The 15,755-nt window shown below is 33.6% G+C and overlaps 3 protein-coding genes across 3 annotated transcripts; all 3 read left to right on the forward strand.

Moving 5' to 3' along the window:
• Window positions 1–1,229: 1,229 nt before the first annotated feature.
• Window positions 1,230–3,436, forward strand: LOC107893476 (serine/arginine-rich splicing factor RSZ22). Its single transcript, XM_016818479.2, has 6 exons — window positions 1,230–1,343; window positions 1,561–1,692; window positions 1,795–1,883; window positions 2,465–2,699; window positions 2,804–2,917; window positions 3,140–3,436. The coding sequence occupies exons 2-6, from the start codon at window positions 1,604–1,606 to the stop codon at window positions 3,174–3,176; spliced, it is 564 nt and encodes a 187-aa protein (XP_016673968.1). The 5' UTR covers window positions 1,230–1,343; window positions 1,561–1,603; the 3' UTR covers window positions 3,177–3,436.
• Window positions 3,437–6,780: 3,344 nt separating this feature from the next.
• Window positions 6,781–9,764, forward strand: LOC107893475 (probable cyclic nucleotide-gated ion channel 14). The gene is made up of 7 exons (XM_016818478.2): window positions 6,781–6,990; window positions 7,069–7,597; window positions 7,682–7,894; window positions 7,977–8,278; window positions 8,363–8,474; window positions 8,573–8,809; window positions 8,888–9,764. The coding sequence occupies exons 1-7, from the start codon at window positions 6,962–6,964 to the stop codon at window positions 9,587–9,589; spliced, it is 2,124 nt and encodes a 707-aa protein (XP_016673967.1). The 5' UTR covers window positions 6,781–6,961; the 3' UTR covers window positions 9,590–9,764.
• A 1,468-nt stretch (window positions 9,765–11,232) lies between these two features.
• Window positions 11,233–12,707, forward strand: LOC107893474 (zinc finger protein CONSTANS-LIKE 4-like). Its single transcript, NM_001326813.2, has 2 exons — window positions 11,233–11,997; window positions 12,075–12,707. The coding sequence occupies exons 1-2, from the start codon at window positions 11,302–11,304 to the stop codon at window positions 12,393–12,395; spliced, it is 1,017 nt and encodes a 338-aa protein (NP_001313742.2). The 5' UTR covers window positions 11,233–11,301; the 3' UTR covers window positions 12,396–12,707.
• Window positions 12,708–15,755: the final 3,048 nt, after the last annotated feature.

Here is a 15,755-nt window from a genome sequence, read left to right on the forward strand (position 1 = left end):
ATGTTATTAAATTATATAATATTATTTTTATTAAATTATATTTAATAATAATCATATTAAATTTTAATAACAATAACAATAATCATTTAACTAAAAATATTTTGTTAAAAGTTCTCCGATCGTTTCAACTTTTTTTCTTTATGCTTTTATAATATCTATTCTATTCAACCAAACACCATAATAATATTACAGTTCTATTCCATTCAATAGAACAATTGAATTATTGATTACAACTTTATTTCATTCTAACTCTATTCCATTACAGTAAACCAAACGTGCCATTAAAGTATAACTATAAGTTCAAGTAACCACAAGTATCAAACTGTTACAAATGGATTACCTTAGTAGTCACAATGCAGAATTAAATCATTACATCAAAAACAAATTAAAAGCTAATATAATTTACATTAAAATCAACAAATTAACTGAACTAACTGAATTAAAATCTACTTATAACAATCGCACATGATAAGATTTAGAGATCTACACATATAATTGTGCACGATTCTCGAATCTGGATACTGAAAACCAAGGACCTCTCTTGATTGGTAATTTTTAATTTTATATTAGTAAGTACTTATTTTACATTTCAGATTGTTTTTTTTTTTAATTTTGCAATGGGTGCAATCTTTTTATGGGCTGAATACTAGTTTTAAGCCATATAACAAGCAAGGATAGAATGGACCCAATACTGTTTTGGACTGGATCTCATATGATGAAATAGACCCTCCAAAATCTGGGATAATATAATGGTTAATTCCATCATATGACCTCAGGCTATTGCTTATATTCTAAATTAATCCTTAAATTTTAAAATGTTTTAATATTGTAGCTTAGCTATAAAATTAGGAATTGAATGTCAATTGGAGTCTGATGTGAGGATATTTAGAGATAATTTCGATCTAATTTGTTAAAAAAATAGATAGTGTCAATAAAATTTAAGAGGACTATTATATATAAATATGTTAAATTCAAATTGTTCTTGAAATAGGTACACATATTTACAATTTGATCTTCTATTTTAAAATTCCTTTAAAGTAGATTTGAGCTGACATATAATGGTAAATGTAATAATTAGACTGACAGAATGACTTGATTAATAGGATACTTATACATTGAGGATTCAATTAAAATATTTTAAAATTTAAAGACTAATTTAAAATTTTAGTCATAATTTGAGGAAGTTTAATGGAATTAACCCAAATATAAAAACACCCTTATGAAAGCAAGGGTAGTAGCCATTGAACAGAATACTAAAAAAAATCCCTAAAAATCAAAAAGCCGAAGCAGCTGATTTCGCTACCGCTACTGCTATTGCTTCTGCTTTGGCGCAGTTCACCAGGGTGAGCTTCAGATCTCTCTATCTTTTCGCTCTTCCTTCTCTAAATATCGTCAGGAATTGCAAATTAATTTGATTTTCAAGTTTCTTTTATATTTTCTGAATCTTGATTTGGTTTGTTTGATATATATACATACATATAAAATCTGGGAACACCCTTTTTCTGGTTGATTTGTTGGGTGTTGAATTGAAACATGAATGACGTGAGAATTATTTCGTAGGTTTCTTTTGAACCCCCCCCCCCAAAAAAAAAAAACACACACGATGTCTCGCGTGTACGTGGGTAACCTAGACCCACGAGTTTCGGAGCGGGATCTTGAAGATGAGTTTCGTGTCTTTGGAGTTATTCGGAGGTATAACCTTGTTTGCTCTCTTGCTTTTAACATGATTCGGGTTTTCATAATACTCCAAATGCTGACCTTTTCATTTGATGTTCTTTCTTTTCCCGCCCTTAGTGTATGGGTTGCTCGGAGGCCTCCTGGTTATGCTTTCATTGACTTTGATGATCACAGAGATGCTGAGGATGCCATTCGTGAATTAGATGGTATTCCAACAATTTCTTCTTTTTTATGAAGATGACATTTATTGCATCCTAAATGTTTTGTCTAGTTACCTGTGAATACTAGCCTTTCATGTAATAAAAGATAACACATTGGTTATGGGGTTTCTCTTTCCTAATTGATAAGAAAGATTTATAATGAAAATTATAATTTTGGTACGCCCCTTGAAGTCTATGTTTATTCAGAATCAGATGAGCTTTACAAAGAACATATTTTTCCATGTCCGCATCTTCATGTCTATTTTGTGGAGGAAGTTTGTTTATGCTGTTAGATCACAAACTATGTTGCAAATGTTGCCCATATTTGCTCAAGACCTTTGGTCTTTACCCTGACCAAATAAAATATGTAATTGGCTTTTTTTTCCCTATACAATTTGTTTTTCTATTGTTCTTGACTGTTTAGTTTTATATTAATGCGGCAGTCTGTAAAATTTGTTGGCAGGATCATAGTGTTTATCTCTTTCATCCATCTAAAAGCAAGCCCCTGTTTTCTTTTTCATAATGGCATCTTTAATGAGCATGAGTTTAGTTTGAGAGTCGCAATCTATTCCCTGTATTTGGAACAGGCAAGAATGGCTGGAGAGTTGAGCTTTCTCATAACTCTAGAGGCAGAGGTGGACGTGGAGGCGGAGGTGGTGGTGGTGGCGGTGGCGGTCGTGGACGCTCTGGTGGTTCTGATTTGAAGTGCTATGAATGTGGTGAGCCTGGTCATTTTGCTCGAGAATGCCGCACACGTGGTGGTTCTGGAAGACATCGCAGCCGCAGCCCTAGATATCGTAGGAGCCCAAGCTATGGTCGCAGGTAAGGCCTCCTATGCTAACATTGATTATCTTTTGATTATCTTTATGATTGATTGAAGTCTGTTATCTGTATGTGATTGGATGACACTTAGCAATTTGATGCAGAAGCTACAGTCCTCGTGGACGGTCCCCAAGACGCCGCAGTCTCTCTCCGCGTGGGCGTAACTACAGCAAGTCTCCCCAATACCGCGGTCGCGAGGAAGTGCCATATGCTAATGGGTGAAGATCCTTAAACTTTATACAAGAGCTGAATGGGCCTTGTAGTAATCTTTTTCATCAATAAACTTCATACTAGGAACCGGTTGAGATTTTGTTATCCGTCCTTTGCCCTATACATTTGATCATGCTTACTGCCATGCTTGTCTTAATTTACTTTTGCATTGTGTGGCCTTTTGCTTTATGATATATGAGCATGAAATATTTCTACTGAATTTGGTGCAGAAATGGTGTAAGGGACCGCCATCGCAGCAGGAGCTAAGTACCACAAGGATGTAGCTTTTATGTGAGGAGACTGAGATCAAGAATGTTTAGTTTGTTTGGACTTCAGTGCTACTGTTTTTAATTGGGCAACGCCCTCAGCCTCTTGGATTTGGATAAGTTCGTTTCCGTTTTTCTACATTCTACGTTGGTTTTCTTTGCTTTATATATGCTATATAGTCCTTTCTGTTAGGAAAGAAGAAGCTTAAGATGATGTCTATAAATTTTGTTGAGAAATCATTCCAAGAACTCTGCTAAAAATTCATGCTTTTTTTTTCTTTTTCTTTTTGTGTTGAGGTGTTTTCTGGGTCTGCCTCAGTGTTTTTCTGCTTCTACACTCCCCCGGGATTTACTTCTTTGCTGGCTGGCTATGGGATCTTCAATACTAGATGATTGTGGGTCCCATTTGGCATCATCTCTATTTGGCTATTTGCTATTGTTTGAAACTTTGAATGAATCTCTCTCTCCAGCTCTGATGCAACTTCACTCAAACTCTAGTGGCATTTCTTAACTTTTTATCTTTAAAGGATTGAGGAGCTGCTTCAAATGCTTCTGGCAGGTACTTATATCTGTTCCACAGAAGTTGATATGTTTTAATGTCCTTAAAACATCTAATAATTTCTTTGCAAACTTTTAAAAGAGACAACAAAAAGAATTAGAATGTTACAAGGATGGATACTTTCTGCTTTTTTCAACATAAAGAATAAGTTGGGAGTTCTCTACTTGAGTTTGAAAGTTGGGATGCTGAACTCGCCTTTCTTCATAGTGTCTGCATCTATACCAAGATGATATAGAAAAGAGTTTGTTTTTAAGGAATTCTTTCTTTGTTTGTGTTGGCTCTGGGTACCTAAAATGAGGGGTTTTCTGGGTTTTTCTTTTGGGGTTGTCTTTGTGGTATGCCTAAAATGGGGAGTTTTCTGGGATGGTTAGCTTTAGCTGCAGAGCTTGATACTCATAGACAGTTATCTTCTCAAGTTAATCATGGTTCTTCTACCTGGTTATAGCATTGGCTGCAAAACAAGTATAGCTGATATAGCTGAAGGGAATTGCCACTTCCCTTCAGTCTCAAATGGAACTTGCCTCGTCTAGTCGTCTATGGTCATTTGCATAGGTAGATTGATCTTTCATTGGTGTCCCTGAATCAATGTGCTATATTTGAGATGGTTATGTTGCCGGAGCATTCCATCATTGAATGTAAAACACTGAAGCAAGTGTAGGAAACGTTTATTTATGGTTTTAGATTGGCTGTTTTTTTTATTTTATTAAATCTTGACGGAGGACGTGATTTGAAGTACAAGTGAATATCTTTCACTTTGTATTATCATTAGTTTTCTTTTAGCGAACTAATAATTGATGAATTTATGATAATAAAAACATGTATATTTAAAGTAATATTCTCGCGGCTGCAAGACAATGATCCAAGGCAGAAGCCAAAAATGCCCAGATGCCGGCCACTATATATGTGTCTATAGTATTTAACATTGGTGCGAGAATTAGATGTAATGTTTTTGTAATCGGGTTGGTGGTCTCAGTCTAATCAATTTGTTTCGTTTTATTAAATTTATAAAAAAATAAAAAAATTAAAAGAAATATAAATATTCGGCTTAATGTTTTGACAGTTGATTTAATTAATTTTTCATTTTGATTCAATCGGTTTATATATTTTTGGGACTGTTAATAAACAGTCCAGTTTAATAATATAGACTCCCAATCATATTATATTAAGGTAATGCTAACAACTCAATATTAATTATTATTATTTCTTTTTATTTCATAAATCTATCTAAATCGAATTATTAATATTTAAGAAAGGTTAAAATTATAATAAAAAAGTTTGAACCATTTAATTTAGGGATAAAAAAGCCTAAAAATAATAATAATGAAGTTTACAAATGAAAAAAAAATAGATAATGATATTGTTTAAAACAATGTGGATGTTCTTTTATATGGAACGCAATGCAGTGTTGTAATGCATAAATGAGAGAGAGGCGTTGATTTTTTCTTCTTTTTTTCTAAAGCTAATTGTGTAAATCAATGGAAGCATGATTACATTGCGTTTCATAGTCAAGTAGGTGTCACCACTAATTATAAACTAGGGGATGAATGATTGAATTCATTGCATCTATAGTGAACTAAGTATAGGAGTTCCGATATTTTAAAATAGAAATTTTTTTATTGAAGTTATTTTATCATTTATAAAATTTTAGATTAATAATGATAAAATTGATTAAGTTTACTTTTAATTCTTTACATATCATAAAGATATAAGCTATTTAAATGGTAAAATTAAATTTTTAATATAGTAAAAATATATAATTTAATTCCGGTCTCCCTAAAATTTTTTTTTTAATTTCGCCCCTAATCATACTATTTTTTTATGCTTTGGCCAGTACCAGGTAGTTTATCTTTTGGATATTTACAAAGCTTTTCACTATTTTCAATTGATAATGTTATTTATATTTAAAAAAAAAAAGGATTTACATGTGTTTCATGGATGAATAAAGATATCATTTATTACATTAAAATAGAATTGTTATCATAAATAAATTATTAATTAATTCTTTAGTTTAAAAAGAAGGCAACAAAGAAAAAAAAATTGCAAATCCCAGCACCTTAAGGCTCGGAGGAAGACAATTCTAAAAGATTAAATAATGTGGGAAGACCTAACTTCCAAAAACGAAATGCGGACGTGCCTTCCGCACTTCAACTCAACACAAATCTTATTAATAAATGCTTACCAATGTTTTTTTATTAATATTTTTGTATGATTCCGATTAAATTTAAAGTCGAATTTAAGGTATCTATTGTTTTTCGTAACAATCAACTTTCTTGTTACAAGAACTCTCCAAAAAAGTAAAAGATTAGCCGCATAATATGCTTCATTTTTATTAACGAGAATCAAACATTCGACTATATAATTAAGAGATGAGGAGAGCTACTATTACACCGCACTTCGTGATTTAAATTACAGATTTTTTTGTCTATAAAATTCAAATTCAAGGTGTTTCTTAAAGACATTAAACTCCTTCCCCTTTATACATTAAATTGTGACCTATTTGATCTAATATTTATTTTCGAAGCCAAAATTTTTTTTGGAGTGTCGGAATTAAATTATATATTTTTACGATAGTAAAAATATAATTTCATCATTTTAATAGTTTATATCTTTATAATTTTTTTATCATTTTTAAGAGGTCAAAGTACAATTTTACTATTATTAATTTAAATTTTATAAATTATAAAGAGACTTAAATGAAAAAAAAATTATTTTAAGGAAGCCGAGCTCTGGCTTTGCCACGGCCTCCTTCCCATTCACCTAACATACAATAATTAAAGTATTTTAAATTTTGCTAAAACAAATCTCGTATATTAACCTGATGATCAGAATATTCACCGCCCTTATCTGGTTTGGGTTCAATTACCTCTTTGAAAAATTCTGCTAAAATATCTTCCTTTTGAAAGTTATGTTTTTCACGTCGTTTCCAATTGTGTATCCATTTTTCCAAAGTTCTTGACTTGTAAACCTCTGAGTTGTTTTCCATTTTATTTTATTATTGCTTTTTTAAATTTAAGGTAACTAAAAACAAATAGCATCATATATACTACTACAGAATTCCTTTCCTTTTTCTCCCCCCAAAGCCTTGTATCTTCTTGCTTACGTCAACACTCTTTCTCTTTTCTCAGTTGGAAAAAGAAACCTGAAAGTAAGGGAAAGTTTCTTAATGATGGGATTTTCAGATAACCTTTTGTTGCTGTAGAGATGCACCCATTTTTCTGACTTCAAGGATGGAGTCCAAAATGAAGGAACTAGTGAGGTAATGCAAGCACCATTTCCCAATTTCATTTTTTTCCCCCTCGAATTTCCATTAATGGTAACCTTTCTGACTTCTCAGGTTCAATAACAATGGCAGTACTGATATCAAGAAGCCAGTGCCAGTATACAAAGCAACAGTCCCTTTGTTGAAAACTGAAGGAGGTCATTCTGATAGTAATAGTAATAGTAGAATTCCCAAATTTGGAAAATTCAAGGTTTTTCCAGAGGATCATGAGCCCAGGAAGGAAAGAATCCTAGATCCTGGCAGTGAAACATTCTTACAATGGAACAGGATTTTTCTCTTTTGGTGCTTAGTAGCTTTATTTGTTGATCCATTGTTTTTCTACATGCCTTCAGTCATCAACAAAGACACTACATCTTGTATGGATACTGATTTAAATCTAGGAATCATCGTCACATGTTTCCGAACACTGGCCGATGCATTTTACGCATTGCAAATAATCATCAAGTTCCGAACCGCGTATGAATCGCCTAACTCCCGAGTATTCAGGAGAGGCGAACTTGTTACCGACCTTCATATGATTGCCAGCAGGTACTTGAAATCAGATTTCTTCATAGATCTACTAGCTGCCCTCCCTCTTCCCCAGGTACTATATGAAGACCTTTGATGCCTTGGATTGCAAGTAATATTAATGTTCTGTCATAAATAAAATTTTTCCTTTTTATGGCAGATTATGATATGGTTCATTATACCAGCAACAAGGAGCTCCCATGGTGACTATACTAATAATGCATTGGTGCTGATTGTTTTAGTGCAATATGTTCCCCCGTTGTATTTAATCTTCCCTTTAAGCTCTCAGATTATAAAGAATACTGGTGTCGTCACAAAGACTGCTTGGGCTGGTGCTGCATATAATCTATTGCTTTACATGTTAGCTAGCCATGTATGTGATATATAGTTTCTTACTCGACTTAAATTCCCTTCTTTTTTTTCTCCTAAAAATGATTCAGGTTCGCTTCTTGTAGGTATTAGGGGCATCATGGTATTTGCTGTCCGTTGAACGACACGTAATATGTTGGAAATCCGAATGCAAAAAAGAAACTAGCCCTCTGCAATGCAATCCCCATTACCTTGACTGTGGCACATTAGGTGACGGTGGTCGCCGGAAATGGGAAAACGGTACCGTTGTGTTTACTAAATGTCATCCTGATAACGATATCAGTTTCGACTACGGGATTTTCGAAATTGCTTTGACAAAGCAAGTACTTTCTTCAAGCTTCCTTCAGAAGTATTTCTATTGTCTATGGTGGGGTTTGCAGAATTTGAGGTATGCCTTACGTAACATGCTGTACTATAAATAACTTATTTATGGACATTTTTTATGTGTAACTCTGCTTTTCTGAATTTTCAGCTCCTATGGACAAGCTCTAAATACAAGTACATTTGTGTGGGAAACCTTGTTTGCCATACTGATTGCCATCTTGGGTTTAGTTCTGTTTGCCCATTTAATCGGAAATATGCAGGTATCGTCGATGCCCTATATACGATTTCGTACTGCTTTCGACATTGGGTTCAATTACCATACATGTTCTTCTTATAACATGCATTGGGCCTTACTTAGACCTACCTACAATCCATCACTGTGAGACTAGAGGAATGGAGGCTTAAACGACGAGACACCGAGGAGTGGATGAGACATCGCCAACTCCCTCAAGACCTGCGAGAACGTGTTCAATGTTTCGTTCAGTATAAGTGGCTTGCAACTCGTGGTGTGGATGAAGAATCGATATTACGAGCCTTACCCCCTGATCTCCGTCGAGATATCCAACGCCATCTATGTTTGGACCTTGTCCGGCGCGTAAGTTGTTCGTGCTACTTTCGTGCACTTAATAAAATGTTGGTTTCGGTTAATGACATGCAAAGTGATTGGTTTCAGGTCCCATTTTTCTCACAAATGGATGATCAACTACTAGATGCCATATGTGAGCGGTTAGTATCGTCTTTAAGTACTCAAGGAACCTACATTGTTCGGGAAGGTGACCCTGTCACGGAGATGCTTTTCATTATCAGAGGGAGGTTAGAGAGTTGCACTACAAATGGAGGCCGGACCGGTTTCTTTAACTCGATTAATCTAAGACCAGGTGATTTTTGTGGCGAGGAGCTACTTTCTTGGGCTTTACTTCCCAAATCTTCTTCCAACTTGCCTTCCTCTACAAGAACGGTAAGAACATTAGTTGAAGTGGAGGCCTTTGTATTAAGAGCCGAAGATCTCAAGTTCGTGGCCAACCAGTTTCGACGTCTCCACAGCAAGAAGTTGCAACACACATTTAGGTACCATTCTTACCATTGGAGGACATGGGGTGCCTGCTTTATTCAAGCAGCTTGGCGCCGACACGTGAAGAGAACGATGGCGAGAAACCTTAGTGTGATGGAGTGTGACCAAAGGCAACAAGGGGAAGAACACAGTGTCGTGTCTTCGAAGTCTTCCCATGTAAAACTGAATCTAGGTGTGACAATTCTAGCTTCAAAGTTTGCAGCAAATACAAGGCGAGGAGCTCAGAGGATGAAGGATGTAGAAATGCCTAAGTTGCAAAAGCCCCTAGACCCAGATTTCTCGGCAGAACCAGATGATGAGTAGATCTCCGACATTTTATATCTGTAATGGCTGTCGTAGGAACATGGTATGGTTCACATAATTTTACATTGTTGGATGATGTCTAGAGTTTCTATGTAGCAGAAGTGAACTTCTCTAACATGTTAGCAACACTATTCAAAGGCTATATATGTAGATAATGTTACAGTTAAGATTTAAATGGGCATTTTGGTAATATTTTGGGTAAATATACATTTTGGTATTTGAATTTGGCTTCAAGGTTTAAATTGATACTTAACGTTTTTTCTATCCAATTAAGTATCTAACATTGGCCTTAACATTCAATTTGGTACCTATTTTTTTTTATCCAATTAGGTACTTGAAAATGACTTTTTTTTGTTTAAATTAGCACTTGAACTTGACTTTATAGTTTAAATTGGTTCAAATAAATCATTTAATGTAAGTATTAATTTGGACAAAAAAAAAACAAGTTTAAGTATCTAATTGGACAAAATAAACTTTAGGTATCAAATTGAATCATAAAGCTAAGTTCAAGTACTTAATCAGATAAAAAAACTTTAGATACCAATTTAAACCTTGAAACCAAGTTTAGGTACTAAAATGTATATTTCTTTAATTTTTTTGGAGTATTTCATTTACATTGTTTTAGTATTAAAGAAGGCCAATGCCATAGGCCCATAGACCCATTGGCCATATCGTCTGAGGCTAAAAGCCCAGTAGCAAAAGACCCCATAAAGACTTTAGGTGTGTTTGGATGGGTGGTGCGTTTACCTACAATTAGTGTAAAAATAGCGGTGGCAGTGAGATTAGATATTATAGCGATACTATAGAGTGAGACAAAAAATAAGTTAAACACACCGCACTCAATCGCCCGTCCAAACCCACCGTTTATTGAGTCAGCAGCCTTGCTTTGCTTTGTTAAGAGTAAAGACTAAAGTTTCAGTAGATAGATAATAGATTGGTTAAATATGCTACAAATCCTTGTACTCTTCGTAAATTTGGCGTTTCATCTCTATACTTTTTCTTAGGGAACTTAATCTTACATTTTTAGATTTCAAAATTTGGGTCTAACTATTAATACTGTCAAAATTATTTTGTTAAATTCAAATTCATTACAAAATATTTTTTTAATTACATGAAAAATAGAAAAATTAAATTCTTAAAAATAAAAATATAAAAATTAAATTTTAAATTTATAAAAAGTACATAGACTTATGACAAATTCTCAACATATTTTAAATATGCTTCATCTCAAATTGAAATTAATTTTTAATGCATTACAGTAAGGTTGAATGAAGGGCTTAGTTGATATAATGAAACTTTAAAGACTCAATTATAACATTTTAAACTTTTTAGGACCAATTCCCAATTCAGCGATAGTTTGAGGATGTATATTGAAATTAACCCTATTAATAATTACGCCCCAAAAAGGTAAGAACAGGAAAAAAGCTGCTTTCTCCACTGAAAATGACAACTCTCTGCACTCCACCCTCCAGTTTTCAACCCTGAATAAAATCCTTCTATTCGGCTAAGCCTCTTCCACGTGTTCACTCTTTATTGGTGTCTTGAGATCTCCCCTGTCCCGCACTGCACCGTCATCGACAACTTGGTCAAAGCTGCAATCATAACAGAGCCCAACAAAAACTCTAGCCTCAAACGCACCTTTCAGAAAATTTCAGACACAGAAAGAAAAGGAGAAAGACGGTAGATTTGTTTAACCCCAGCAACTTGTTGAAATGGCGTCCAAGTTGTGTGACTCATGCAAATCAGCGACGGCCACTCTGTTCTGCCGTCCTGACTCGGCTTTCCTTTGCCCCAACTGCGACTCCAAAATCCATGCCGCCAACAAGCTAGCCTCCCGTCACGCTCGGGTCTTGGTCTGTGAAGTTTGCGAACAAGCACCGGCTCACGTCACCTGCAAGGCTGACGCAGCCGCTCTTTGCGTCACTTGTGACCGAGACATCCACTCCGCTAACCCTCTCGCTTGCCGGCACGAGCGGGTTCCTTTGGCTCCCTTTTACGATTCCGTCAAGCCCAACACAGCGTTTAACTTCCTGGACGACCGTTACTTCTCCGACGTCGATGGAGACGCTGACAGCAGCAGGGAAGAAGCGGAGGCAGCGTCGTGGTTGCTTCCTAACCCTAACCACAAAGCACATGAAAGCCCGGACGTGAACACAGGGCAGTACGTGTTTCCCGAGATGGATCCGTACCTAGATCTGGATTACGGTCATGTGGATCCGAAAATGGAAACCCCGGACCAGGACCAGAACAGTTCTGGAACTGATGGAGTGGTCCCTGTCCAAAGCAACACCGTCCAAGCTCCGATGATCAACGATCACTGTTTCGACATGGAGTTCACTACACCAAAAGCCTTCCCTTATGGCTACAACTACAACTGTAACTACAACCCTCACTGTCTTAGTCACAGTGTAAGCAAAAGAGCAGCTACTTCATACTTCTTCCATAATTAAAGTTCGAACCCTTCACTATCTTACTGTTTTTGCAGGTATCATCTTCTTCTCTGGATGTTGGGGTAGTTCCAGATGGCGGTAGTACGATTACGGATGTATCAGTCCCGTGCGCGAAAGTGACGGAGACGACTTATCAGACTGTGCAACTCTCGTTGGCGGAGAGAGAAGCGAGGGTGCTGAGGTACAGAGAGAAGAGAAAGAACAGAAAATTCGAGAAAACGATACGTTACGCTTCTAGGAAAGCTTACGCGGAGGTGCGGCCGAGGATTAAAGGAAGATTTGCAAAGCGCAGTGACGTTGAAGTCGAAGTCGACGGCGGTAACATGTATGGATTTGGCGTCGTTCCGTCGTTTTGAAATTAACTAAGGTAGCCATGTAGTAATATTCTACGTTAAATTTTGGAATTGTAATTTTCCAAGTGTTTTTTTTTCTTCTTTTCTTTCTTTTTTACTTCATTGCTCACTAAATTAATAGGTAAAGAAGATGAAGGTAGTGTGATTTGTATAATCCAAATAACTATGGAATCTTGACCATTGATTTTGTACAAGTCTCATTTTTATGTTATTAATACTCTGTTAATATTTGTATATATTTGTATATCTTTATGTACCCAAAAAAATTGTATATATTTTAGGGTAAATTACACTCAAAGTCATCTTATTTTTAATAATTTTAAATTTTTCCTCCATTTCTCAGGGAACAATATGCCAAATCTAACCATATCCCAGCAGGCAAGAAAATAGAAATCAATTAAAGCTGAAATATCAGAATTTTCTTCACTTATCTGAACAATAAAAAAATAGAAAATTAAAATAAAATATTCACTTCAAAGCTTGGATTGATCTCAAAAATCCTAGAACACGTTCGAGATTTACTAAGGAAGCGGCAGAGCAAAATGCCTGCGGAAGCCAAGTCTTATCATTTTAAATTAAAGAATAAAGTAGAATTGACAATGTAAAAGTTCTGTTTGGTTTCTGAGAAAATGCTGAGAAAAATAAAAATCAAATAGAAAATTGGAAATCATGCGCTTGCCTCTGTTTTTTTTTTCTCAGCTTCAGGCAGGAAAAATACAATTTTTAAATTATATATGGAATTTTATTTTTTTAATTCACGTTTCAAGGAGAGCCAAAATAGCATGGCAGAGTTGAAATTTGGTTCTTTGTTCTTGCTTGGGGTTTGAACTTGTTGCAGAGTTTGGAACAAGGAAAAAGGCTTTTTGGAATGGAAAAGTGTTTATGAAATAATCATAGAGAGATGTTTAAGTTTTAATTAAAAGTAAAAAAAAAGAAAAAAAATTGTGTAAGTAGAGGTATTCATGGTGCGTGGGATCGAATTGAAGTTGAGTTTAAGCATGATATTAATATACTTTATGATTATTCTAACCCGGCTCGGCTTAAGTCTAAAATTTTATCAAAACTCGTCTAATTTGTAAAAAACTAAACCAAATTATTTTTTAAATATTTTTTTAAAAATATTTATATTATAATATTTTATAATTTTTTTATTTATTAAATTTTTTATACAGTATCTTAACATTATTTTAATGTTTACATTAGAGTAGTATTATTATATTTAGTATAAATTTATTTTTTTAACATGTAATATATAAGAATAGCATAATATAAAATATTATAAACTTAATACGGGTCTAATTTTTTTGTCCAATCTCATTTTTCGAGCATAATATTTTTACCAAACACTCCAAAATTTTAATTGAATCTTTAGACATAGACGGGTAGCCCGATCCATAAACAGGTCTACATATACTCGTTTAATTGGTTAATGTGCTACTCTGGTAATATATTAGTGGATTAAAGTAATTTTTAACAATAGTAACAAATTCGAACAATTATCTTAATTAGAATAATTAAATTGAAAAAAAATAGAGTAATCAAAATAAGATAAACTTTATTTTAGGATAATATTGGATAATGTATTTTACCCTATTTTTATTATGATTATCTTCTCATTCGAAATTATATATAACAATTAATATTAGGGATAATATCTGATACACTAACAATATATATTTTTATTTCACAAGCAGCATTAAAATTTTGTTATATGCTTCCTTTTTAAAATATTTATCTTTTCAATATTTTACTGTATTTTATAGGACACTTGTCAACCTTCTAACAAATCTAGAAACTCTATTTGCATTGTATTAATATTATTCCTTAATATTAATATTTAAATAAAATATTAATATTTATTTATAAATACTTTTAACAATTTCTTTTTTTACTCAGGAACAAGGTATGTTATGTCCCTCATATGCGAGTCCCACAAGGTCAATTTAAACCATGCCTTGCTTATAGATCAGATGCCAATGTGACAAGCGAACCACTCTCTAAATAACATCTAAGTATCTCAAGATCACAACAGGCCCCTTTTTTATATCTATTAAAAAGGCAATAAAAACCTTTATCATTTATTTAGCATCTAAAAATTTTATTATAAAAACTGATAACCAGGCAGTCAAACAATTTCTGACTAATAATAGTCTAGAAAGTGTACCAAGAAGAGTTAAATGGTACAATGATTTATGTGATGTTTCCAAAATTATATCGATATTGATGCTTGATTTTTGGTTTCATCGGTGTAATTAATTTGTCTGATTTAATTAAAATAAAAAATAAATAAAATTTATTCAATTGATTTTTAATTTGATTTAATATATTTTGAGCAGTGACGGAGTCAAAATGTTAATTTTGGAGGGACCAAATTAAAATTAAATGTACTACATAACGATCGATTTAAACCTTGGGGGCCTATTTATATTTTTAGAAGGGTTATAGTATACTTACAAAGGATTAAATTATAAACATTTAAAACTTTGGGGGCCAACTCAACTAGGCCTTGCCATTAATTTCGAGTGATACATGAGTTAAGTAGTCTAACTCCTATCTCCAAACCTGTTTCCAACCAATTCGGATTAAATAACATTCCTAAGGAGATCCCACTCTTCCTTTGTTGTTTACTCTCAACTTCAATCTCCACCTCCACTCTTGAACACTCAATCATTTTCTTACCACAATTTCTCATCTCTCAAATTAGTCACTTATGGCTTTTGACCCATCGGGCGAGTGCCTTCAATTTTCTTACCACATTCTTATCTCAATAAAGTATCATATTATTATTCATCGATGATTCTTAATGCTCATGCAACATCAAATATTATTTTATATATTGGTGAAAATATCATTGTATCAAAATCGGAATTCATAGTTGAAAATAATTTGAAAGCGTATCTATCACTCTAAAGCTAAAAATGCATAAGCATGAAATATTATTACAAGTATAGTTCTTGGTCCACGCTTTGCATTGGGTTGATTATTTATTTGTGTCAAATTATAAAGTGAAACTTTGTAAGTTAAAATATGCTCTAAGTCTCTATATGATTCATATATTTGGAATTTAATCCACCTACTTTTATTTTCAGGAATATAGTCCTCCATTTCCAGATTTTAAAATTCAAGCCTAGTTCTGATAAAAATAACGTTAAAAATATTTATTAGGATTTTTTTTCTTAAAAGCACTCATTTGAAAACGTCATGAAAATTTTTTGTTGTTGGAATGGTGTTATTGAAAAAATTTAGTGTCAACATTTTAATTGAAATAGTTAACAATAATATCTATTTAAACTAACTAATGACATTATAAAAGTAAATGAACCAAATCATGTGAAAAATTAAAGTATATAGATTAAATATCAA

The sequence above is a fragment of the Gossypium hirsutum genome, chromosome A13 (assembly GCF_007990345.1).
Source record: "Gossypium hirsutum isolate 1008001.06 chromosome A13, Gossypium_hirsutum_v2.1, whole genome shotgun sequence".
Taxonomy (NCBI): Eukaryota; Viridiplantae; Streptophyta; class Magnoliopsida; order Malvales; family Malvaceae; genus Gossypium; species Gossypium hirsutum.

Bases quoted from the DNA above. Each gene is read 5' to 3' on its own strand.
- LOC107893476 (XM_016818479.2), top strand. From the start codon at position 1,604: ATGTCTCGCGTGTACGTGGGTAACCTAGACCCACGAGTTTCGGAGCGG. The intron at 1,693-1,794 runs GTATAACCTTGT...TCCCGCCCTTAG, and splicing joins GTCTTTGGAGTTATTCGGAG to TGTATGGGTTGCTCGGAGGC. The intron at 2,918-3,139 runs GTGAAGATCCTT...AATTTGGTGCAG, and splicing joins GAAGTGCCATATGCTAATGG to AAATGGTGTAAGGGACCGCC.
- LOC107893475 (XM_016818478.2), top strand. From the start codon at position 6,962: ATGGAGTCCAAAATGAAGGAACTAGTGAG. The intron at 6,991-7,068 runs GTAATGCAAGCA...CTGACTTCTCAG, and splicing joins AAAATGAAGGAACTAGTGAG to GTTCAATAACAATGGCAGTA. The intron at 7,895-7,976 runs GTATGTGATATA...CGCTTCTTGTAG, and splicing joins TTTACATGTTAGCTAGCCAT to GTATTAGGGGCATCATGGTA.
- LOC107893474 (NM_001326813.2), top strand. From the start codon at position 11,302: ATGGCGTCCAAGTTGTGTGACTCATGCAAATCAGCGACGGCCACTCTG. The intron at 11,998-12,074 runs GTAAGCAAAAGA...CTGTTTTTGCAG, and splicing joins CTCACTGTCTTAGTCACAGT to GTATCATCTTCTTCTCTGGA.